This window comes from Mustela nivalis (assembly GCF_964662115.1).
Source record: "Mustela nivalis genome assembly, chromosome: 10".
In the NCBI taxonomy this organism is placed as follows: domain Eukaryota; kingdom Metazoa; phylum Chordata; class Mammalia; order Carnivora; family Mustelidae; genus Mustela; species Mustela nivalis.
In genome coordinates, this window is record NC_139029.1 from 36,018,703 (window position 1) to 36,046,156 (window position 27,454).

General features: G+C 36.5%; 1 protein-coding gene, 1 long non-coding RNA gene and 1 pseudogene across 7 annotated transcripts in view; 2 read left to right on the forward strand and 1 right to left on the reverse strand.

The window, feature by feature from the left end:
* LOC309843112 overlaps window positions 1-27,454 on the forward strand; it is a 1,054,942-nt gene that overhangs the window by 154,713 nt on the left and 872,775 nt on the right. The window lies entirely within an intron of this gene.
* On the forward strand, window positions 940-5,116 carry LOC309843110 (V-type proton ATPase catalytic subunit A pseudogene; annotated as a pseudogene). The gene has a single exon. The product of its transcript is annotated as a V-type proton ATPase catalytic subunit A pseudogene (transcript).
* Window positions 15,969-27,454, reverse strand: part of SPATA6 (spermatogenesis associated 6) — a 150,539-nt gene continuing 139,053 nt past the window's right edge. For all 3 annotated transcript variants that reach the window (XM_082686348.1, XM_082686349.1, XM_082686350.1), the window contains one exon: window positions 15,969-19,081. In XM_082686348.1, coding sequence (XP_082542474.1) covers window positions 18,901-19,081 — 181 coding nt within the window. In that variant the 3' untranslated portion in view covers window positions 15,969-18,900. The remainder of the gene's footprint in view (window positions 19,082-27,454) is intronic.

Here is a 27,454-nt window from a genome sequence, read left to right on the forward strand (position 1 = left end):
AGTTCAGCTGAAGAGTTTTATGTGAGATCTTTAAGATGGACCAAAAGTAAATTCAGCAACAGACTTTCTCACTAGGTTTTCTGAAGGCTTCATTTCATGTGGAAGACACATTTATTTATTGTCAGTACTTACTGATGTTCTCCCTGCACAAAACTCTAGCTCCAGCCAAGTGACCAAATGCTGCCCTCACACACAGTGGTTAACCCTCATTTTCACACCTTTCTGCTGCTGCTCAGTATTTTCCCTTTTAAAGACGCTTCTCCTTTCCTACCTCTTCCAATCTGACCCACCCCTCAGTGTGAACTCACGTCCCTCTGTGTTCAGGAAGCCTTTTCAGATCAAGGGCACCGGTTCCTCCGTCTTTTGAACTCCTACTATTCACGGACTCTTCAGCAATTATAGAATCCTTTGTGATATCTCTTACTGTGATCTTTTCAAGTATTTATACCATCTGCTGAAGTAGACTGAAAATTCAGTGGAAATGTTTGAGAATGATATTTTTTTTTCTTCGCTCATCTATAGTGTTTACCATGCAAGTGCAATAAATAAGCTAAAAGAAGAAAAATAGCCAGAAAAACAGACTATAAAAGCCTGACTCTTATCTGACTTGTGACCTTTGGGATGTCCGCTACATCTGCTTAATAATACTAGGAGAGGGAAATGGCATTATTTGAGCACCTAACAATCTTTCAGGGTACAAGGACACAATTCACAATCTATAGTAAAGCATGTGAAGAAGGGCCTTGATGTAATTTCCATCTACATCTCATCCTCATCTTGGGCCCCAGTTTTACCATGGACCTTTACACCTTGACTATTCTAAACCTCCTGCAGGCCCCAGAATATGCTGTGCTTTTTTCATGTCCCTGAGAGTTCTGAGGCCCTCCCTGCCTTTCCCCTTCCAGTCAAATCATCCATTAAGACTGAGATAAAAGGACAGAGCCTCTGGTCCGTGATCGGTACTGTTTCTGCACCTCGCGCCCCGGCAGGTAAATTAACATGATGGATTTCTCCAAGCTACCCAAAATACTTGATGAAGATAAAGAAAGCACGTTTGGTTATGTGCACGGGGTCTCAGGACCTGTGGTCACAGCCTGTGACATGGCAGGTGCGGCCATGTATGAGCTGGTGAGAGTGGGCCACAGTGAGCTGGTTGGAGAGATTATCCGATTGGAGGGTGACATGGCTACTATCCAGGTGTATGAAGAAACTTCTGGTGTATCTGTTGGAGATCCTGTACTCCGCACTGGTAAACCCCTCTCAGTAGAGCTTGGGCCTGGCATCATGGGAGCTATTTTTGATGGTATTCAGAGACCTTTGTCAGATATCAGCAGTCAGACTCAAAGTATCTACATTCCCAGAGGAGTAAATGTGTCCGCTCTCAGCAGAGATGTCAAATGGGATTTTACACCTTGCAAAAACCTACGGGTTGGTAGTCACATCACTGGTGGAGATATTTATGGAATTGTCAATGAGAACTCACTCATCAAACACAAAATCATGTTACCCCCACGAAACAGAGGAACTGTAACTTACATTGCTCCACCTGGAAATTACGATACCTCAGATGTTGTCTTGGAGCTTGAATTTGAAAGCGTAAAGGAAAAGTTTAGCATGGTACAAGTATGGCCTGTACGTCAAGTTCGGCCAGTCACTGAGAAGCTGCCAGCTAATCATCCCTTGTTGACTGGCCAAAGGGTTCTTGATGCCCTTTTTCCATGTGTACAGGGAAGAACTACTGCAATCCCGGGGGCTTTTGGCTGTGGGAAGACAGTGATATCACAGTCCCTATCCAAGTATTCCAACAGTGATGTGATCATCTATGTAGGATGTGGTGAACGAGGAAATGAGATGTCTGAAGTCCTCCGCGACTTTCCAGAGCTCACAATGGAAGTTGATGGTAAGGTGGAATCAATTATGAAGAGGACAGCTTTGGTAGCCAATACCTCCAATATGCCTGTTGCTGCTAGAGAAGCTTCTATTTATACTGGAATTACGCTGTCAGAATATTTCCGTGACATGGGTTATCACGTCAGTATGATGGCTGACTCTACCTCTAGATGGGCAGAGGCCCTTAGAGAAATCTCCGGCCGCTTAGCTGAAATGCCTGCAGATAGTGGATAGCCTGCATATCTTGGTGCCCGTCTGGCCTCTTTCTATGAGCGAGCCGGCAGGGTGAAATGTCTGGGAAATCCTGAAAGGGAAGGAAGTGTCAGCATTGTAGGAGCGGTTTCTCCGCCTGGTGGTGATTTTTCTGATCCAGTTACATCTGCTACTCTTGGTATTGTTCAGGTATTCTGGGGCTTAGATAAGAAACTAGCTCAACATAAGCATTTCCCCTCTGTCAACTGGTTAATCAGCTACAGCAAGTACATGCATGCCTTGGACGAGTACTATGACAAACACTTCACAGAATTTGTTCCTCTGAGGACCCAAGCTAAGGAGATTCTGCAGGAGGAAGAAGACCTGGCAGAAATTGTACAGCTTGTGGGAAAGGCTTCTCTAGCCGAAACAGATAAAATCACTCTGGAGGTAGCAAAACTTATCAAAGATGATTTCTTACAACAAAATGGATATACTCCTTATGACAGGTTCTGCCCATTCTACAAGACGGTTGGGATGCTGTCCAACATGATCGCATTTTATGATATGGCCCATAGAGCTGTTGAGACCACTGCACAGAGTGACAATAAAATCACGTGGTCCATTATCCGTGAGCACATGGGAGAGATCCTCTATAAACTTTCCTCCATGAAATTCAAGGATCCAGTGAAAGATGGTGAGGCAAAGATCAAGGCCGACTATGCACAACTTCTTGAAGATATGCAGAATGCGTTTCGTAGCCTTGAAGATTAGAACTGTGATTTCTTTCCTTCTTTTCCTGAGCAAGCTCGTCTCGTATGTATACATTTTCCTAAATTTCTCATCGCCAAACCCTTTGCTTCCTTATTGTGCAGCTTCAAGGCTAGTGCCTGTGTGTGTTACTATTTGTTTCCCTGTTTACCTGGTAGGTCTTATATAAAACAAACATTCCTTTCTTCCAGTGTTTGAAGGGCCTCCGTGATCCTTTCTCCGAAGTGGTGAATGTAGTAAATATGATATATAATGGCTACACTACTGTAAACTTGTCTGTAGGGTGACATCTCTCCTTGTCCTAGGTTTACCCTTTCCTCATTGCCATTAAATTGTAAACAGGACTACTGCATGTACTCTCTTTGCAATAGATTTGGAATGGAAGGCCAGATTTCTATACATTTTGACAGGTAACTTTGTGAAATGACTCAATATCTGTGTGGTAAGATTATTCGCAGCTTAGCGTTTTGCTAAGTAACTGCTTTGCAGGATATAACTGCTTTTTTTTAAAACGTGAATGATTAATGTTCCAATTATGCATTGCTTCCCCCAGTATAAATCAGGAATGTTTATAGGAAACTGTTGGAAACTCTACTGTTTTTGAAACAGGCGTTTGTGGGACTCAGCACAGTTTATGAATCAGTACCCTCCAAAAAAGTGGTAAAGGAGCCAGGTGGTCAAACTTAAACATCCTCTTGTTAAAGCATATTGTATTTCAGTGTGAAAAGTTCAGTATCAAGGACTATACTACTGCATTACCGGGAAATTCTTCTTAAAATCACATTTAAAACAATCACTGGGAACTTGAATCACATCACACCCTTTTCTTTTTCTCAAATGTCTTAGAAGCCTGAGCTTCTGAGAATCTCATGGGGGGGGTGGGTAAAATGCCACCGAGAAGGGGTTCAGTGTGGTTAAAGGCTGTTCGCACCATTAAGGACCAGCTGGACTGTAGTGATGCTTGGGGCCAGAATGGCATTGCATTTTTACAAGGTAATATGTGTCATGTGTTTGCATGCTTGTTTGTTTCGTGAACTTTTGAAACAACCAGTTTACCGGCTCAAGAGTTTTCCCAGAATATCTGTAGCAATAGCAGCATAACAGTTTCCATTCTATTTAATAGGGATGAGATTAATTCTTACATCTGCTGATGACAGAATCTGGGTCACGTGAAAAAAAGATAATTTCATCCTGTCTTTTCAGTATATGTTTTTAAATAATTTCTGTGTCTGTGTAAGGCACACTGCAGAACAGCTCTGAGAGCAACTGTTTCTCATTAACTCTTTCTGACCAATAGTGCTGGCACCATTGTTTCCTCTTTGGGGAGAGGAAAGGGTATGTGAACATGTCTAACAATCTCAAATACCCAAACATAATAGCATAAATAAAGTATTTATTTTATGCCTCAGCATATTATTATTTAATTTTTAGGTAACGTGTTTCTTTTGGTCCGTTAAGGAAAGATGCCGTGAGTAGACAGTTCAGCGATAGTGTGTTGAAATCCTTGCGGATTGCATGTTTTGACAGTGGCTTGTTCTTCAGGATAGATATTCTTCCATGCAGTTCTCTTTTTTTTTAACCTTTCCAAATACTGGAAGATAAAAATTATGCGGTGATTTGTTGAGATGCGGACTTAATGGTGCTGCTTTATCAGTTTGCTTCCAATGTGGCCTCCTACCCAGAGGCCCGAAGACCAATGGAAATGAAAAGGATTTCAGAAATGTTCTATTCCTACCTTAAACCTACCAGCAAACTAGGATTGTGATAGTAATGAATGGTATGATGAAGAAAGTTTGACCAAGTTTGTTTTTTGTCGTTCTGAATTTACGATGTAATTCCTACTCCCTTCTAAGAATGTTGTTGTATGGGAGTGAAGATGCTAGAGAAGATGCTCTGATATTCTTTGTAAGTGTCCCTCCACCTTTGTGTTGTAGAATTTCAAATTGGTCACTGATCATATTTCTTTGGTAAGAATGTGTTAAAATTACAACAATCTTTTAAAAAGATGACGCAGTTCTATATTTATTGTGCTATGCCTGGTCCTGAGTGGAGCCAGTTAAACAAGTTTCATATGTATTTTTCCAGTGTTAAACCTCACACATTGTACCCTTTGGAAATTTCCTTCCATCTTGAAGAACGAATAGAAGAGGCCATATATATTGCCTCCTTATCCTTGAGATTTCACTATCTTTATGTTCAAAGTTGTGTATAATTGTTAAAATCTATGAAAGAATAAAAAGGGGATTTAAATTAAAAAAAAAAAGACTGAGATAAAAGGTTTTGCTTTGTAATGTCTTCCTTTACTCATTAATTGCTTCCTCTTTCATGCTCCTAAAGCATCCACCCAAACATCTCTTTCATCCATTTATATTGTATATTTCCACTATACTTAACTGTTGGGTCCCCAATGTTGGGTCCCCCAATAATGGATCCGTGATTAAAGGAGCGAGGCTGATATAAAGCGAAGGTCAAGCAAAGCTTTATTTCGCGCCAAGCATCGAGAATCAAACCCACCGGCCGGGGCCGCATCTCTTACAGAGATGGCGACCCCTCCCTGCCTCACAGACTAACTTTTATAGAGCAAAGGCCATGTGGTTCGACCTGGCCACACACAGGTGGCCAATGAGATTGTAACCACAGAGAAAGCTGCACAGTCATGTTAGGTCACACATAAGTGACCAACTGAATTACAATTTACTCTGTAGTAGACATTTGAACTAGCCTATCACTTTGGTGAGAACTGGCACCCAAAAGGCAGGGCCTGCACTCCTTGGTAGCTAGGGAGAGAGTAGCTATGCGCGCTCTACTGATTGGATGTCTCCACCTGACCAGAGTCATCCCTGCATTCGGGCTGTTGTCTCTACCTGACCTGACCTACCCTTGTATTTGGGTTTTGTTACCTGGGACTGGTTTCCCGGACTTGCTTTTAAATAAGTTACTCTGGGGGAGGGGGGCAGGGTCAATGTAAGTTTTACTGCATAAACAACAAAATGGCTGTTCAACTGAGGTGGGGCTGCTCTGGCTAAATAGGCCCTTACATTAACATTTTAGAACATACCGTATTTATGTTTGTGAGAGGTCAAGATGTATCTTATTTATATTTGCCCAGTGCCACTCACAATAACTAGTTCACAGTAGGTGTCCAGTGTTTTTGCTAATGAGTACATAGATAAATGAATGACCTTGCAAACTCTTTAGAGGAAGGGAGAAAAAAATCTGATTTTTGTTAGCCATGGATAACCCAAAAGGTATATAATTCATATGCGAATCAAGAGCCAGCCTTTATCACTTCTTGGAGCTCAAAATGTTTTGTGCTTAAAAAAAAAAAAAATTCAGATGCTGAAGAGGTTAGCAAGATGAAAACATTTTAAGAGGAGGAGGGGGGTGGTGCTTGGTTGGCTCAGTGGGTAGAGCATGCAACTCTTGATCTCGGGGTTGTAAGTTTGAGCCCCATGTTGGGTGTAGAGATTACTTAAAAATCTTCCAAAAAAAGAAAAAGGAGGAGAAATTTAAATCACAAGATAAGTCCTACATGCTCCTTACTGCAGAGGAAGATGTGAATAGGTGCTAGACCCTCCAACTGGGGCAAACATCACAATCACTGAAAGAGACTCATAAAAATGGTTATATTTACTGCATCATGCTCTCCAAAGACTGAGATGAGGAAACTAAATTTAACATGATTCTGATCAGTCAGGATTTGGAACCACTGAACTGGAACATAACCAAAAGTTTCACCAGCGGGACTCCTGGGTGGCTCAGTGGGTTAAGCGTCTACCTTCTGTTCAGGTCATGATACCAGGTACTGGGATGGAGCCCCGCATGGGGCCACCTGCTTCAAGGGAAGCCTGCTTCTCCTTCTGGCTGCTGCTCCCCCTGCTTGTGTGCTCACATCCTCTCTCTCTCTCTCTGACAAATAAATAAATGAAATTGTAAGAAAAAAAAATGTCTCTCCAGCTTTTGACCTGGATGCTATATTTTCATCCATATTCCACTGTTGAGATGAATATTAGGTATGTCTCTGATATTCTACTCCTGAATCCTATACCTAAGGAAAAGTTATTTCCAAATCATGATAATTTCTAATTATTTGTAGTAAGTAGATCACTTTAAATCCCACAGAACTTTTTAGTAGAGCTGTTAACAGTTTCAAGTTGAGTAATTTAATTTCCTTTGCTGTTCAAGGTAACAGAGGTCTGTTAATAAGCAGATAAATTGGCCGATGGGTAGGAGCAGATTAGGGAGCAGGAAAAGCACGTATTTGTAGATATTCACAAACATATAAACAAATCTGAATGAGGGACAATAAGCTTCCTCCAAAAATACAAATGAATCAAATATTATCTCTTAAAGTCTGATATTAAATCTAATACCTAAGGAAAACCAAACAATATTGGAAAAAAGTTCTATAGGATATTTATGAGAAAATATTAATATCTGGGTTTAAATCCTAATTCAGCCTCTTACACTCCCACTGTGGACTACAAGAGATGCTTAACCCAAACCTAAGTCTTCTCATTTGTCAAAAATGGACATTATCATCCCAGACCTACCTAATTCATAAAGGTGTTATGGGGAGTTATAATTTCTATAAAAATGTGTGAAAACCATAACAGGCTATATAAAATACAAGCCATTATTTATCGTAAAAGTTTAGTGAAAATAGTTTTCCAAGGCTTTGAATGTTTGGTAGATAAAAATTTACTGAAGTCAAATGTTCCTTTTTTTCATTTTCCCCACACAAACACTTGAAAATACTTCCTAATTCAAAAGCTGGCATCTTTTCTCTCATTTGGCAAAAACAACCCCCCTGCCCCCCCGCCCCCCGCTGGCCCCGAAGCTTTCCAGTGGAACTGAAATGAGTTTGACTGTTTTTGTTTAAGATTATCAACAAAAACCTCTCCAAATTATGCAGTTTCTATGCCAAAACACATTCTTTATGCAGCACAGTTTTAGGAATATATCATATGTGAACAACTGCTGGGCCACAAAGAACAGGATAGCATATTTTTTCTATCCTTTAGGAAAATGTGAAATATTTTTAACATGTCCTTGTCCAGTGGTAGATTTCAATATAACTTTTTAATAGCAGCATATTCTTAAAAACAGGGAGAAGGAAGCTCTACTAAGTAATGTTTCAGAAAGCATATTTCAGATGAGTCCCACAGTTAGCTACATCATAATCATAGTAAATATCATTTCCAGAGGCCTGACGAGGTGCTAGGCATGTTTCAAGCCCTTTATATTTGTTAACGCATTTAATCTTCATAGTGACCCCATGAGACTGGTAATGTTATCTTCATTTACAGATGAAAAAACTAAGATGTAAAGAAATCTGTTCATTTTTCTAAGGTAAGACAGTATTAGGTAATGGAAGTGGAAAGGAAATCTAGCAGTGGGATTCCAGAGCCTGTGTATCTAACCACTAGACTATTTTTCTGGACAGTGAGTAATTCACAGGCAGTAATTAGCCAGCAATTTCCAAAAATATTTAAATATATTTAAAATTTTACTTTGTTTTTATCTTGGGTTGAGATCTCTAAAGGAAACCTTTGTAATTAAAGATTTTTTAGAATTTACCTGGTAAACCTAAGATTGGTTTCTTAAGATAGTGTATGTGTGCATGTGTGTGTGTACATACATACGCCTCTCTGACCGGCATCTAAATGTGTCTTCTCAAAAAGGTAATTGCTCAATCACATTCATTATAATTTTCAAGAGCTACAGAAAATTGGTAGATAAAAATTTACTGAAGTCAAATGTTCCTTTTTTTCATTTTCCCCACACAAACACTTGAAAATACTTCCTAATTCAAAAGCTCGCATCATCTTGCTACTTCTGTTGAATTAGGGTAACTTACTCTAAATTCTACCTCTAACAACCCCCAAGTCAAAAAATATATATGTGGTTAATTTATAAAACAGATCTGTGCTAAATCTAAAACAAATAAAGGACAAAATAAACGTCCTAGGATCAAAACTGGTTTTATAGGACATACACTCAAACTAAATTTATTTTTATTTCAAAAATAATATCTTCACAAGTAAGAGAAGCCATATACAGAGTGGAAGTGGGCAATATTATCAGAGACTGAGGTCATGTGTTTAGTTTCACTTGTAAAAGCTACATAAAACCTTTACCAAAAGGCACACTTGTATACAAGATTAACAGGATTTTTAAAAAATAGAAATAATGATGCTAAGGCAACTGTGTACACTTGGGTGGATTTCTGCATACAATGACGAAACTAATGACAGGGAAAGGGAACTAAATCATTTTAAGCATTTTGTCAAGTACAATGCTAGTCACTTTGCATCATTTACCTACAATATTTGCATCATTTACCTAATGTATTCTTCATAATAGCCATCCAAGATAGGTATCATTCCCATTTTATTTATTTATTTATTTATTTATTTATTTATTTATTTATTTAAAGATTTTATTTATTTGACAGACAGAGAGATCACAAGTAGACGAAGAGGCAGGCAGAGAGAGAGAGAGGGAAGCAGGCTTCCTGCCGAGCAGAGAGCCCGATGCGGGACTCGATCCCAGGACCCTGAGATCATGACCTGAGCCGAAGGCAGCGGCTTAACCCACTGAGCCAGCCAGGCGCCCTCATTCCCATTTTATTAATGATAAAAATAAGGTTCAATATGTCCAGATAGCACCACAGTACAGAATTCAAACCCAGGTATATGTGGCTCTTTCCATATGCTGTACAACCTACCTAAATTAAATAACTAGCAAATCTGAAAGTTATACCAAAAATCTGAGTTATGCGGTTTCATTTCTTAAAATAATTTTGAATATTTTTACATTTATTCACATAGCTCATATTCCACTTTTTGCTCTCCAATCAGATTAAGATTTTTCAAAATACTACTTTTATATTGGTTTGGAATTTCATTTATTACAGTTACCTTTATTGATCACCATGCATTGTATGGGGTGCTCTACATGAATTAACTCTTTAAATTGTCATAACAACTGGGGGCACATGACTGGCTCAGTCAGTAGAGCATGCGACTTGATCTGGGGGTTGTGATTTTGAGCCCCACTTAGGCATGGAGATTACTTAAAAAAATGTTTTTCTTTTTAAATAAATGTCATAACCCTATGAAAATATCTTCCATTTTACAAGTGAGAATACAAGTTCAGAGAGGTTAAGTAACACAGAGGTTACAAAATCAGAGAAAGAAATCTGAGGTTTGTTCAACTTTAAAACCAATAGCATTGCTATTGTACTAGATGGAATATTTTTGAAATTGCAAATTCATTTTCCCAGATCATTTTCAAAAAGCAATTATGATAGCACTTCATATATGCCAAAGAATGTCCACACTTATTTTTCCTATTTAATTCTAACACTTCTCTGAATAATGTAGGGCAGTATTTATTATTTCACAGGTAGAAAAAAAAATGAGGTTCAGAAAAGTTGTGGAGGAAGTATTTTTTCTACTATGCAATGTTGCTGTCAGTCTCTTGGAAGGACTTTCTGAAAAGCTATATATATATATATATATATATATATATATATATATATATATATGTAAATTCTTCCTTTGTTCCTTCCTTTGATCACTAATTTTACTAAAACACACACAAAAACTCTAGTGAATAACGTGTTTCATTGTTAAAAGTCTCCAATAGAATACACTTATTCTCAATTCTATTACATGTTCAAAGACATTAAAGGTTTCCTCTCACCTTATTTCTGAATTATATCATACACTAAACATCTTTAAACTAATGCAACAGAAATACAGTGATGCTCATGACAGTTTTTAACTTTAAGCCCATTTTTTTTCTGATATTAATAGAGCCACTATACTCTATTTTATTTAGTATTTGCTTGGAATACCATTTTTCCATTCCTTCACTTTTAGCCTGTGTGTGTCCTTAAATATAAAGAAATATAAAGTGGGTCTCTTGTAGATAGCATATAGTTGGGTTTGTATTATCCATACAGCCACTCTATGTCTTTTGACTGAAGAGTTTAATCCATTTACATTTAAGGTAATTACTGATAGGAACGGCCTTACTTTGACATTTTGTTTTCCATATTGTAGTTCTTTGTTCCTTTATTCCTCTGTTGTCTTCCTTTGTGTTTTATTGATTTTTGGTAGGGATATGCTTTATTCCTCTTTTTATTTTGTGTATCTTCTGTATGTTGTGTGAGTGTTTGTGTGCGTGTGTGTATTTATTTGGCTACCATGTGACTTGTTAAAGTGATTTACAAATTTATCTCTATGCCCATGAAAATCTTAATGGCACTTTTTTTTTTTTTTAAACAGAAATAGAATAACATAACAATCATAAAATTCATACGGAACCTTTAGACCCAGAATAGCTGAAGTGATCTAGGAAAGAACAAAGAAGCTGGAGGCATCATACTTCCTGATTTCAAACTGAATTACAAAACTACAGTAATTAAAATAGTATGACACTGATATAAAGAAAGAGTATAGCAATGAGACAGAGTCCAGACATAAAGCAACACATATATAGTCAACTGTTCTTGGCACCCTCCTGCCAAGAACACACAATGGGAAAGGACAGTTTCTTCAGTAAGTGGTGCTGAAAAAACTGAGCATCCATATGCAGAAATGAAGGAAGTTCCAACCTTATACCACACATACAAAAAAGGTGGATCAAAGATTTAAACCTAAGACCTGAAACTATAAAATTCCTAATAGAAAACAGGGAAAACCCTTCTTGACATTGATCTTGGCAATGATTTCTTAGGTAAGACACCAAAAGCAAAGGAAACAAAAGTAAAAATAGACAAATGGAACCATATCAAATTAAAAAGTTGTCTGCATGGGAAAGGAAACAATCAACAGAATGAAAAAGACAACCTATAGAATGGGAGAAAATATTGGCAAACCAGATATCTGATAACATCTTTGTTAGTAATAACAAAGTTTTAGTTCTCAAAGATGAGTAAGTTCTAGAGAACTACTGTATGGCATGGTGTCTATATTTAATACATAAAGAAAGGGACACAAGTAAACTGGAATGTGTTGAACATGACTATTACCTTGATTGTGTTGACAGTTTCATAGGTGTTTGCATAGGTACAAACTTATCAAACTCTACATATTAAATAGATACAGTTCTTTGTATACCAATTATACATCAATAAAGCTGTTTTTAAAAAGAGAAATGTTAGTGACGCTTGAATGTGTACTTACTCAAAGAGGGTAACTAGTGCTCCACAGAAAGCACATTGTCTTTTTACCTGGAACTATCCCATACATCATTTCTGGTTACCATGAAATTTCAGGTTAAAATAAATCTTCAGTGATGTTCCTTTCATATACTTCCACCAACTTCTACCTTAGTTTATGAAATGATCTCTATTCATTATTAGTGTTTGGATGTTGGAAATTTGCCCAAGGTTTTACTACATTAATGTTAATTAAATTGGGGTCGTAATCTATAGCAGTTCTCTGAAGAACTAGCCCCACCATTTAAAAATGTTAACTGTAACAAGCTGAGTTTTTGTAACCACTTACTTGTTGAGAGGAAGAATTGGGTTTAGATTCAAATCTGAGCTTTACCATATACTGACTGTATTTATCACTAGCCAATCATAGCAGTTTGATCCTTGGTTATCTGGTCTTTAAAACTGAGATTACTTATACCTACCCTAGCTCACAAGGCTGTTGGGAAGATCAAATAATATAACGTATGTATATCATCAAGTACAGATGGTGTCCTTACATAAGTATGACTTTAATTCCCTTGTTTTAAGAATTTTAAAGATGATGCTTAGATGAGGATGAGAATTTAAAAAACCAAAAAATTACCCTTACTAACTGCTCCCCCAATATACTGCAAACATTGATATAGTACAAATTAGAGCAGAATGCATTCTCTTCCATCAGGTTCATTTACTTGATTTAGCATAACTTGAATGCAACATACTAAGGTTCAAGATATTAGCTTAAAAAAACTATTTCATTGAGACAGTTTTGCTTACAACAGGCCCCTCCCCCAGAAGATTAAATATTCATTTAAATGCCTTAATATACCAACTCTTAATCTAGAGAGCCACAGTTTCTAGATTGAGTACCTTAGTTACATCTGAAGGCTGGAAGATGGAAAATTATTCAATCGTTCAGTCAAACATTTGCCTCTGCGTGAATGATAAAACATAAGACATTGGGAAAGAACATTTAAGGCTCTTCTTGGGAACCATGTAATTTGCATTTCATAGAAGGGATTTAATTAAACTCCATTGGAATAGAAGGTGCTGGAAACAATTGCAGGCAATTGCTTGGTCCACTGCCTAACTCTGTACTTATCACCCCTTGCAGCAGCTGAGTAGGACCTGGCCCTTGGCACCTGAATGCTGTACATTTCAGTTGCTTAGTCAAGTAACAGCCAAACAAAAAGGCCATCGTATAATTTATTTTTTCTTAATTTGAGAGTACTTTTTTGAAAAATAGATTGCACTACATAAACACTAACTCAACTGATGAACCATTTCTTTCTTCTTGAGGACCATGGTTCAACTAGGATTTTTCTTTCTTCCTTTGTTTTCTCTTTTGGCTACTGGTGTGGATAAACTAGCTGAAAGCAAGTCCTATCAGGTCTTCTTATTCCTTCTGTCCAGGTAGCTGGGCTTTGTATCATTTTTAGTGGCCCTTTATGTATTTTTTCTTTCATGCAGTCATTCAACAAACCTTGTACAACTACTCTGTGCCACAGATACAAAAGTAAACAGGGCCCTAGACCAATAGAAAAAGGCATACAAGAAAGGCATTTGTAATTCAGTTTAAGTACTATAATAAAGGTATGCTCAGATTGTAGTGCTGGAAACACAAAGATGAGGAAATACTCCTGAACTAGAGAAAACTACATAAAGCATAAGACTAAAAATAAGGAAATCCTTGGACACTATATTAGCATTGCTTGTCTGATCCTCCATCAATAGTCAAAATGAGCTCCCTGAGTTCGAGTCCTGATTTATTTTACTAATTCATGTTCAGTACTTTTGTGGAGGTGATCTATAGAAATAGAGCAAAATGTACTTTCTTGAATCTCTTATACGCAACACACATTTTTCCCCTCAAAAGTAGAGTTATTTTTAGTAAAGAGAATAAGGACTTAATATTAACCTATAAAGAACAAGGTAAGTGTAGCAGTATATATGCTCATATCTGTTCTGTGTTGGGTTATTTCCTTCCTACTTTAATAAAAGTCTTAGTGATTTTCTAAGGCCTATACTATCCAGACCATCTAGTAGAATACCAGCTAATTTCAATTATCATTAGTTACTAATTCCTGAAGTATATGACACCTTTAAGAATTAATTAGGACTTCCTTTTCATCTTTATAGCATTTCTATCATTGATTACAGTACTTCTCTCAATATAATAAGTAAATTAATGTCAGTCTCCCCCCATGAACTCAGGTCAAAAACTATGTTTTTGATCTTTGGATGCTGAGTCAGTGCTGTGCAGATTGCCTAGAGCAGAGAAGACCTTTGATAATATTTTTGAACGGATGAATATTCACCAGTTCTGGTTGTCTAAGAAATTTTATATTACCTAACTAAATGCATCACTCAGAGATAAATAATATAATAACTCATAACAAAAAATTGGGTTTCCTCTTTTACCTCTTCATTTTGTACATGAATTTCTAGCTATTTCCCTAATTATAATAAAAATATAATTCCATTATTATTCCTAATTTCTAAAAGAGTGGCCCTCTAACATGCTAGCCACCAGAGCCTCCACAATAAGCAAAACATGCAATTGCTTGAGGTTCCTTCCGTCAGGGCACCTATAATAGTCCTGTACCAATTAGGACAAGAACAAAAGACAGCTTTCATTTGCTTTTCTCTCACTTCATTATTTTATCTGATTTCAAAATCCATTCTCTACTTCTGAATTCTCCTAAGTTCTAGATCTTTAATTTTTAACTGATTACTAAATATTTCCTTCTATCCCACTTCTCCCCTCATAATAAAACCTGATCAATATTTAGTTTATTCCATCTTGGTTTCCTTTCCTCAAAAATCATCCCCATCTTCCAATGTCCGGCTCAAAGGTCACTTCTTCCAGTGCTGTTCCAGGCCTATCATTCTCTTTGCCCTTCTTTTATTGTGCTCAACCCGTCTTCCCAAAGGTCACGTGACAGCACGTGGAGTTTCCTGAACAACCATGCTCAACCATGCTCTCCCCCATTTTTATGCTTTTGCAAGTTCTGTTTCAAGCTAGAATGCCTTGTGTCCCCATTCTTGTATTATATCCCCATTCCTGTAGTCTTCCATTGTAGAGGTTACCAACCACTATAAATGTTGGAATACAATGTTGTTTTTTCAGCAGACTCTTCACACGTGCAGGTATGCACACACTTGTATGTGTAAAAACTGATACACTCTACAACTAACACAGTGCTCAGTAAACATGTGATGAATGGGTGGATGATGCTTAAATGTGTAACGAGCCCAAGATCCTAAGGTAAAATTAGGAAAACACAAAAATTGTAAAATAGTGGAGTCCCTTTGGAACACAGTTGGGCTGTTCCTCAAAATGTCAAACACGGTGTTTCCGTATGACTCAGCAATTCCACTTCTACGTTTACACTTGAGAGAAATGAAAAGATATGTTCTCACAAAAACTCATGCACAAATTTCATGCCCCAGTGCTCTTCATAATATCCCCATAGTGGGAATAATATAAATGCTCATCAACTGAGGGTTGTGCACCCACATTAAGACTGTTACTTAATCACCAAAGGAATAAAGTACTGATGTGCATTACAACCCAGATGAACTATGAAAAACATTATGCTACACAAAAGGTCACATATGAGTCCATTTATATGAAATGCCAGAACAGGCACAGAGACAGAAAGCAGATTACTGTTTGCCAGAGGGGAGGGCAGAAGGGAATGGAGAGTGATTGCTGATGGGTTCAGGATTTCTTTCTGGGGTCATCAAAAATTTTATAATTAGCTAGTGGTTATAGCCATACAACTCTATGAATATACTAAAAACCATGCAGATGTATACTTTTAAAGGGTAAACCTTACAGTATATGAGTTATATCTCAATAAAGCTACTATTGGAAAATGAACACAAGAAGGATGCTCTATCTGCTCCAGATTTTTAATCAGGGGATTAATCTTTGAAGTTACAATACAACTCTGCAGCCTAGAACTTATTTATCTTCCATGTTAATCAATTACACAATTACAGCAATATTGGAACATTAAAAGCCTCTTCTAAATTAACCCCTTCATCACCTTATAGATAAGAAAACTTAGCTCCAAGAAGGATAAATGACTTGAACAAGATTGTATAGCTAATAGTGGGACCATGAAGACTTCACTCTGTCAAATCACAAATCTTTTTTCTAAGTTGAATTGACATCTTTCTTCCTGAAATTCCCAGGGGTTTTTTTCTTTTTATTTAAAGGACAAAAATACCTTAAAAGGAAGAAGTAAGATCAATTTATCTTTCATATTAAATCCAATGACTATTACTAGATTATAAGAAATATTTTTAAAAGGCTAAGGAAATAATGCATCTTTCTGCTTCTTACAATGAGAAAAGACAACTATTAGTATTTAAAGGTTTTACTCCTTAACAATAATTTAACATAAGAATTCATAGTAATAGGGAGAGCAACAAAGACCACTCCTTCCCCAGGAAATAGAAATAGATACTTAGCTAAGACACTAGATATATCTGGAAATTTTCTTCATCTGATCCTTCAGAGAGAAATCAAATGTAATCCACAGGAGAATACCTTTCAGAATATCATATTCTCAAGTTCCCCTTTGAGACCTAATTTTTTGTGGTCTTTCTATAGCCGATGGCAGAAATAGGTGTAATAGGTAACTTTTGATGTAGTTATTCACTTGGGAGATTTTCTATGAAAGTGAAATTTTCTTTGAAGTTCGTATTTGTTCTTTTCACCAAGCAGGACCTTTTAAATGGAAGAGTTTTTCATTTGTTTCCACATGTAAAACAAAAACAAAATCAAAACATATTAAGTTTCACTGATGGTATTTTTTGTTTAAAAAAAAAAAGGATTAGTCATTGCTGACCTTCAAAAGCTCATTGTACAAAACGCCATCCTACAACTTACAGCCAGGGGTAACTGTGATTGTGTGGTGTACTACTTCCCTGACAGTGTCTACATGGACCTGAGGACGGCATAATTTAAAGGGAGTGTGGGGAGCTGAGGGGGTGGGGTGGGTGGGGAAGGATCGCCATCATGACAAATATTGCTACATGCTCACTTAGGAAATTCTGGGCTAATTCAAAAAATATTTAATGAGAACTAATTATGTGTCAGACTCCAGACCAGATGCTAGAATGAGAGAGGGTTATGCCAGGATATTTTAGTGCCTCCAACAGGCCAGTGTTTACTCTATCAGCCATACTTGCTAGTTTGCCTGGACAGCTCTGTCTGGAACGGCTGTTCCAGTATCGATAGCACTGCCTTTCACTCCTGCCTTCCTACCTATGACTCTTTAAGTTGGGGAGTGTGAATCTAGTGTAGAGAGTCTCCTCAGCTTATATGACTAATGAAACACCTGTATCTACATGCCTACAGCCATCTCTTAGACTAGAAGTCCATGGAAAACAGTTCAAGAAATGCTGATCTGCTTCATTCTCTTCATTTGATAGCTGAGGAGAGTTGGGCCAAGAGAATTAAAGAGACTCAGCAGGAGAATGGCAGGATGGAATAAAGCCTAGGCCTCCTGGCCCCTTTCTCTGGCATACTTTCCCATACATCACTGATTGCCATGTCAGAACACTCTAAACATGAAGTTTAAAAATCCTATTATTATATAACAAATATTATATATTTTCTCCTAATACAAAACAAATCACTCAATTTTACATGTTAATTTCAACTTAAATGGAGTTCAAGTTTTTTCTTTTTTAAATCATAACTGTAAAACCAACCATAGTTAGAGTCAGTGAGAGAACAGTACTGTATAGTCAACTCTTCGAGCTTGTCAGCCAAGTTTACTTATTTTCTATTCTCTACTTTCCCTCCACTTACTCTGATAAATACGAGGTGACCGATTTCTTCATATCTTCAAAGACTCACTGGCCTCACAGGGGTGGATAAGGCAGGTAGAGAGGAGCTAATTTTATCAACTACCGGATTTTCCAGTACAAAGCATTCTGTATAATATTTTACTCCCCTTTATGGTTTAAAGTGTCCTTTAGGTAAAGATACTACTTTCCTGGGTCACTTAGTACCTATGAAAACTCTAAAGAGTTTTAAAATACAATATAATCCCTTTATTCTTTCTGAGTTTCTACGTGCTAACAAAAGCTATTTTCTGAATCTGGTTGCACCAAGAGATAGGACCTTAAAAGAAAATCATGCAAAGAACTCTATTTTTAAAAATCAGTTATTCACATTTTGGGTCACACATGGCCACTGCTATTTCTAGCTGACCGTATTGTAGGTAACTTAGTTCTTTTAAAGAAGAGGAAGTGAATGATTATATAAACTTAAAAAAAACCCTATTTCTTATTAGCTAAGAAGTACAAGGAGCCTTTTTTGGGGAGGAGAACTAAGTAGGAAATACTAGTAAAATACGGGTTTTAAACTTAGGAAACTAATTTCTGTATAGTATATCTTTTTTGCTTATTTCCAAGAAAAAGGAGTCCATATTAATCTTAGACAAGATAACCAATCAAGCAGATGAAAAGAAAATCACAAGGTGATTAAGGCAGACCATTTCTAGAGAGAATCTATTCTTGGATTTGTAGATGAAGATATGAGCTATATGTGGCAGAACATTCTTCTCATAATCAGAGATTGGAAGCTGTGATTACGGTGCAGACCTTTGACTTTTAGAACAGAGCACTCTCTTCTGTGATTAAAAATAAAAGGACTGCCTGTGATAATTGACCATTTGAAGCAATAAACTTATTCACATCTAACTATTCAGAACCACCTGTTTAAAAAAAAAAAAGAATACAGATATTGATCACATCAAACGTTTTCATTGAGAAGTTGACACAGACACCCATACAGTTTATCATGGATGGTCTCAGAAGCTTTCCTGTGTATGAGAAACAGAACTACAGGCCTTTTTGTACAAATTCCTGTATATCTTGTCCATGCTGTTCTCAAAGATGGGTCGGTGGGATTTCCCTTTATAAGAGGCTGCCCTGTTAGACCAGTATTCACCATCATCCAAATGGAGAGTGCCACGTGGCCGCTGAAATGAGCTATAAAAAAGGATATAAAATATTAAAACTGGTGAAACTCAATGAGAGGTAGTATTATATAATTCAAATATTTACTGAGTACTTTATGAGTGTGTGATACTCTGGGTTGCAAGAAATAAAAGACAATGAGGTCTGTGCCTTCAAAGAGTGACCCTGCTTGTATGAAACTATTACAAAACACTAAAGTGAAAATTGTGCCTGAGAGAGTTACGAAGAATGCTGAGAAGGGAGATGCGTGTGATGTGGTGAAATCAGGGTGCAGACGCTGTGGGAAGGCCAGTCTTGAGAGCTTCCGGCTTCCCCAGTTAGGCAGACCTGAAATCGGGTAACAGCTCTTATAAGCTATGGACCCTGGGGCAATTTATTTAGTCATCCCAAGTCTCAGCTTCCTTTACTGTATTTTCTTCAGTGTTGTTTAAAAATCAAAGACAAGGGGCACCTGGGTGGCTCAATCGGTTAAGCAGCGGCCTTTGGCTCAGGTCATGATCCCAGCAGCGGGAAGACTACTTCTCCCTCTCCCACTCCCCCTCCTTGTGTTTCCTCTCTTGCTCTCTCTCTCTCTGTCAAATAAATAAATAAAATTTTTAAAAAAATCAAAGATAATATGTGTAAAATGTATAGTATAGTGTTTACTCTGCACATAGACATTATTAACCACTAGGCACTAAACAACTAGGTACTCCATATTTACCTAAAAATCTGAGGACACTCTGAAGTTGGTAGCTGTGGAAACTGAAGCTCAGTCAAGGGACTTGCCTATGGCCACCCAACTAGTGACTGGCAGAACAGAAAGAGATACCACATCTGTGGTCTTAAGGCCCCTTCCACTATGGCACACTGCTATTGTCCTCAAGGAGGAGCAGGAAATTAGCCTGAATATGAACAACTTCTAGAAAATGGAAAACAAGGCCAAAAAGTGTATTTGAAGTGATAGGGATCCAGTTTTGAGGGTCTTGAAGAAAAAAGAGAGAATAGATAGGAAGCTATGAAATAGACCAGGACTAAGTTAATTATAATGGTAATAAGAAAAGGCAACTCCTTTTGAAAGTTTGATAGTACTTTTAAAAACATACCAAGGTTAAAAGTTTACTATCATAAATATTAAGTTCTGGGCTTAACATATTTGCCAGAAACAAAATGTTGACTTTTTCAAGGACTGAGGTTTTTTTTAAATAAATAATTGACTTCAAGAAATTAATTACTTGTTATAGATAAAACTCTCAGGCATGATAGAGATTATGAAGTTTGTACCCTATAAAACTGTATGTTCTGTTTATTAAATGTCACATATATTTTATTCATGCATTTGGAATCTCACTTCCAACACACAATTTCTTCCTTTACTTCTCAGTCCAATGATGTTACCTCTATTGTCAATTGTGAAACAGGAACTCTCAGCGCTGTGTATCTATAAGAAGACTTTGCTATTTGACCTGAAGTCAATCTAACACCTGAACACAATAAAAGACACCATGAAAAAAGGCATGGAGTAGTTTGGGTTATCATTCTTGGAGCCTGACATGGTGGTCCATGAGGACGTAAAGTCATGAGAACATTTAGACACTCATTTTGGAAGAGTTTGGCATGACCCAATAAGGTTGGATAGGCAGTTTCAAGCCAGTAATCCCACTCCCGGGTAACGAAGTAAAATTCTCGCACTTGTGTACCAGGAGACATGTACAGACATGTTCATAATAACACTCTGTAAAAAAGCTAAGGACTGGAAGCTACCTAAATATCCATCTACATTAGATCAGATATGGATAAAATGGTATGTGCCTATAATGATATGAAGCAGGGAAAATTAATGATCTATAGCCACATGCATCAATGTAGGTGAAACTGAAAAGCAAATGGAGTGAAAAAGAAAAATTCTAAACAGTACACAGTTATTCTTACATTTATATAAAGTCTAAAACAAGGAAAATTAAACAACTTATTGCTGAAGGATAGATTCATGTGTGGTATAACTACAAAGAAAAAACAATGGAAAAGCTGTAACAATAGCTATCTCTATGGAAAGAGATGAAATTGGCTAGGAGCATAAGGTGGCTTTAGAGGTATGGCTAATGTTCTATGAAGCTGAATGGTGAGTAAAGGGGTATTCCTTTATCATATTATCACTATTATTATTACTTAGGATGCACAAACCTTAAATATATTCCCCTTTTACAAGTAATATATGTGATATGTTTTTAAAAAGTCACTTCTGTGAACCATGACAATAGGTCTCTCTACCCCTGTAGACCTTGCTAAAATGAAATTTTACCTCATATTTTTTAGTTAGATTTACTAGATCCTATCATACTTTCTTCACACTTGGGTGCTGCCTCTTTCACACTGGAAAATTTTGAAAATGATAGAGTCTCTGGGATAACAAAGGTGTTTTAAAACATGACTATCATTACTTCTATCTTGTCCATTCAGTTAAGGAGGGATAACTAAGACAATTTCTAATAATGTCAGTATAATATTTAAAATTATTCAAAGGGCCTTAGCTAAGACTTAGTGTTCTTGCTTTGATATAGTAACATTTCTTTCATTAGCTTTGCTGAAGAAATAGTCTAGCCACTGAATATAATTTCTGATTTCATAGATATTTTTTCACCAAGCTTCACTCCTATTGTCATTTTTTTTTTTTTTTTTTTTTTTTTTTGCCGTATGAATCAAATGATAGGGGAATCATACACCCACAAATGTATTAACAGAAACATTTCTACATCTTTTTTGCCTCTGCAACCATATCTACCAGCCCAGGCATTTGCCTGTGTTCCCTCATACTACTTTAGGAATCCCACAGTGTTGTGTTTTGCTTGGTTGGTTGTTTTTATTTGTTGTATTGTTTTGCAATAAGTCATGAACTAATTAAAATTTCACAAAACACAGGTTTGTCCTTATCTCTTTTTCCACAATCATTGACTTTACTACATGCTGATGGCCAGCTAACAATGTTCTTTTTTGAATTCTACATTTTGTTTAGTTGCCAGGCTAGTTCTACTATGATAAACTACTGAACAGAAGTCTGAATTTCTAACATACACCTCTACCCCACACTCAGAGAGGTAAAGTAGCAGCATAGCTGCTAACCTTAAACAACATTGTGTAGATTTTTTCTGAGATTGTAAACCAAATTACCACCTCTATCATCAATTACTATAATTAATGTTACCTGGCATAGATTTGTTACTGCTTTGGTTTCATTAGACAATACATTTTTTTTTCATGTCTCAAAGCTGCCGTAAAGTATCACCTCTGTGGCTTGCAATGAATAAATAAAATTCAGAAAGCTTTTTAGAAGCAAATGTAAACCTGATAAGGTTCTGTAAAGAAGAGCTAAAGTGGCCAAAATATACATCCTGATGCTTTTAGAGCTTGTAAAATTTGGCAGTGAGTTTATTGCTATTTAAAATTGCAAAGTTCTTCAATTTAATAAAGAATATTGTAATTCTCTGGAGAGAATTTAGGAATTAGTTTGGCCTGGAAGTCTGAATTTCAAAACAGAGATGTGAACACAGAACAGGTTCTAATATGGTCCACAGATAGGTGCAGTACCATAATCCTAAAAAAGATATTTACTTCCAGACATGAAAGCATTAAATCTCTAATGAACTGTGAACATATTGAGTCAATTCTGATTTTCATTACTGAATATATTAGTAAGTTTAATATGTGTAAGTGACTCTAAAAAGCTTTATTATAGTAATAGGCTTTTAAAAATTATAGTCCTCTATTTTACCAAGAGTATCTTCAGCATTCATTAATTCAAAGCCTTTTAGTGAATTCCTACTATATTCTACAAAATACTGCATCAGTACTACATACTATCAAACGGTTACTTTCAAAATGGGGATAGTATTTTATTAATGTGGTACATTTTGTTTTAATTTACTCTTGCTACTTAAGTAGAGAGCCCTGTATTTAATTATGATAATGCTATTAAGAGAAAAAGAGAAAAAAGAACAGACCAGGATAATATCCAAGAACTGCACAGCTTCAATTCCTAGGTGTTGATAAGGCCTAGCATATATGCAAAGAAGAGAAAGGTCTTTGGAAAGTTTAGCATGAACTAGGAGACAAAGGACATTACTAATTTTTTGCTTCGAAAAGAATGAACTCACTTGAAACCCTGATGTTAATTACATCAGGGTTTCCTATGCCAAATGAAGGCCAAGCATATACTACTCTATACATAGTCTTCAGACAAAATATCTCAAAATACCTCAATACTCATTGAAAAGAAGGTCAGAAGGGAAGATGAATATGCTATCCCCAAACTATTAATTGAAATAAATAATTAAAAGGCCATGAGGATTATAAAATTGGCTACTGGCCATTTGTACTAAAAAAAAAAAATCAGAGCTGAAAGTGACTTCAAAGATGACATTCTATATTTCAAAATTGTGATTTAGGAGTCAATATGATTAAAGATGTTTATATAATAAAAGAATAAGATCTTTCCCATAATACCCAACAAAGGTTCCTATCAAGCAAAACTTTGATTCACAAAATACGGAATATTTTTAAGGATGTGATGTATGTTTAGAGGCATTGGAATGGATGGACATATAGGTGGGTGGATGTATGGATGGATGAATGGATGAAAAGTAGGAATGGAAGTACTCAAAAGTCTTGGGGTTTAGAATATGTAACAGGAAGAGGATATGTTACAGTTTATTAAAATCTGAAAAGTATTTTGTATTTTTAAAGATACCAAATACCAGGGTAATGCTGATGTCACTGGTCTAGGAACTATCATTAGAAAGCACTGAATTAGAGACTTTTCTATTTTCTTTTTTAAGATTTTATTTATTTATTTGACAGAGGGATAGAGAGAGAGCACAAGTAGGCAGAGCACCAGGCAGAGGGAGAGGGAGAAGCAGGCTCTTCGCTGAGCAGGGAGCCCGACACGGGGCTCCATCCCAGGACTCTGGGATCATGGCCTGAGCCGAAGGCAGCCACTTAACTGACTGAGCCACCCAGGTCCCCTGAGACTTTGTTTTCTATAGGAACAAAAAAGTTTAGGGAAAAAATTGCATCTTGCCATTTATCTTCTTTTATCATTAGCAGAAACTATATAGTAAACTGTAAAAGAAGTACATTCAGAGAAATTTACTGAACACTGGTTACTTATAGGTCTTTTTCCCCCCTCTTCTATGACTAAGAATGTGTAGAAATGAGCCACTGACAACAAATAAAGTCTAAGAGCTTTCAATGTTATTAATTCCTTTCTTGATTCCTTATCTAGACATGTTATTAAATACCACAATCAAAATATAAGTTTACTTAAATGATGGAATTTTAGCAATGTAACTGATCATTATTAATAAAGAACATAGTTTTAATAATGGAACAATTTTTTGAAATTGAACTATTACATGTCAAAGACTTTGATGGACTGTCAAAAACAAAGATAAGTAACATATCTGTGCCTTCAAGAAGAGCTCACATTTAACAGAAGACAAGACAGACACATGATAGAATAGTTACTGTGAGAAAAATGTTGCCAATTCAAATGAAATACATGAGAGGAAGTGGCAGGATAAGGGAGAAAATGCCTAACAGTCTATTGAGGTCATGAAAGGATCTCACAAGAGGGAAAAACCTGACCTTAGTCCTAGAGAATAAGTAGGTGTTCATTTCATAAACAAGAAAACAGAAGTTATTCCGGGCACTGTATTGTAAGAGAATCAAGGCATGAGACAGTTTGGAGTATCATAAAATACCAGGTACATCTGAAGAGGTAAGAATAAAGTAAGATTTAACTGTTAGAAGTCAAATAATTTTATCTTGGAGTGAATAATGAGCCTACAATGGGAGGACACAGAAGGGATTTCTACTGAGTGGGTGACTGAATCAAGATTACTCCAAAATCTCCTCAGTCTCAAGCATTATTTTTAGTAATATGTATATAGGGGGCAAGAGATCTTTATTTAATCACAAAAAAATAGTATTTTAAACTGATATTTTAAGTCCTCCATCCAGTTTCATGAATTCAGGGTAAACCCATAAAGACCATCTCATTTATTTTTATTATTCTGACTTCCCTCCCATACTTGGAGTAAAGATAACTACCCATAAAACTGGTTTAATGAAGAGCACAGCTGTGATACTTCAGGAGGGTTTTCCTGTTTTGCCCTGGTTACATAAAATAATAAATGCATTTTTTATTCCTAATGGCAGTTATCACTAGAGCTCAGACAACTACAGTTCAAGCATATCATCATGAACGACTGCTTATTATGCCTCTTGAATCTAACTCGGGATTGCTGTAATAGTCTCTTCCATGTCATCATCCAGCCCGCAGTCCACCTAACATTAGTTCAGACCATAACTGCCTAGTTGTTCATGAGAATGTCATAAAATCACAATTCTTACCGAAAGTTGTATTTAATGTATTACTTTCTCATGATCTATTTAAAGAATTAAATCAGTCTGCCAAGATTTGGTAGTCCTAAAACCATTCTGGTTGCTCAGTAGTATTTTTTAAGCAGGCAACAAGTTGGAACATTGGACATGTCCTGGCATCAATATTAAGTCTAATTACCAAGGTCATATTTTTGTTTTAAAAAATGAATACAACATTGCCCTGTCTTAATCATCAGAGAGTTTTCTAGACTCCTAAGCTACAATCTTGACACTTTGAAAAATCACAAAAATATGCAGCACCCCCAATATTTCTGAATATCAATATACCTTTTAGACAAAATTTAATTAAACTTTTTTTTTAAAAGATTGTATTTATTTATTTGACAGACAGTGATCACAAGTAGGCAGAGAGGCAGGCAGAGAGAAAGGAGGAAGCAGGCTCCCTGCTGAGCAGAAAGCCTGATGTGGGGTTTAATCCCAGGACCCTGGGATCATGACCTGAGCTGAAGGCAGAGGCTTTAACCCACTGAGCCACACAGGTGCCCCTAGACAAAATTTATTTAAAAAGAAAAGTTCAACCTTAAGTATTTAATGAAAAAGGATTTTAAGATACTTGAGTTAATACCACAAGATCCAGTGAATTCAAAATAGAATCAAAAAACATTTATCTCACTTAAAAATGAAGGTTTATTCTTAGTTATTTAAGAGATTTTAAGTCCGTATAATATTTAGATTTTTTCTTCTATTTGTTAAATATTAAAGGCAGTCTTTTGGCTGTTATTATATCTTAGTAGATTCATCTGATTAATCAAATAGTGACCAATAGGGAAGAGATGAAAACTAGAGTCAAGCCTGTGTTATTCAAAAATACTCAGCTGCTGGGTATGGAAGGGGAGGAGGGTGGGGGATAGGTGAAATAGGTGATGGGAATGATGGAATGCACTTGTGATGAGCACCAGCTGAAGCACAGAATTACTGAATCACTATATTGTACACCTGAAACTAAGATAACACTGTATATTAACTATACTGGAATCTATAAAGATAAAAAAAGTAAAGAGTCAAAATTTAAATTACTCAGTTACAAATAATTTCACAATTAAAACATTATATCAAACATATTTCTACTCTTAATAACCTGAAAAATATGCATAAGTAAATAGAAAACAGTTTATATCACTAGCTAGTTCCATAAAAGAATATGATTAAAAATTTCATACAATAGTCATAACAGGCCAATTCACATTTTAATGATGAACTTAAAATTATTTTTATCCTTACTTCTCTCTTTTTGTGACCAACTCCCATCTATATGAAGGATCACTCATGCCTGGTCTTTAATTAGGAACAAGGTTCAAGTAAGACAGTTATGCCAGAAGTACACGACAATATGGAGAAATTTAAACACCCTGAAAACTGAAGAAATCTGAACTATACAGAGCGGGTACTAAAAAGCACACTAGGACCCAGGGCACTGGCAAGGCTACCACCATGAAGGTCTAAAATTTCCTTAAATATAGGTAGCACATAAGAGAGAGGGAGGTCAGCACAGGTAGAAAGTTCTTCCCAAACTCCGGCTCCAAACCCCAAAGCACTTTAAGTAAGATTACTTAACAACTCCTTGATAAAAGAGATTTCTTCCAAATGAATTTTATACTCAAAGATGTCAGAAGACCTAGGACAGCTAGCATGTACAGGCTGCCGTGTACAGTAACAGGTACTACAATTTCCCATTCTGCTCCTCCTACAGAAAGCACGGCCTCTCTGCTCTGCTCCATGGATGATAGCCACAGTGCACATGTAGATCACAAGATCAAGCATGGAGTCGTAGGCACAATTTTGAAGCAAAACATGAAAGAAATAATTTTTATCTCTTTATCGATATTCTCTATTTGAAGAGTCACTCCCATTATATATGCCTTTAATTCATTAAACAGGATCGCCTTTAGTTCTTTGAACACAGTTGCTAAATCCAATATCCAGGCCTTCTCAAAGACAGTTTATAGT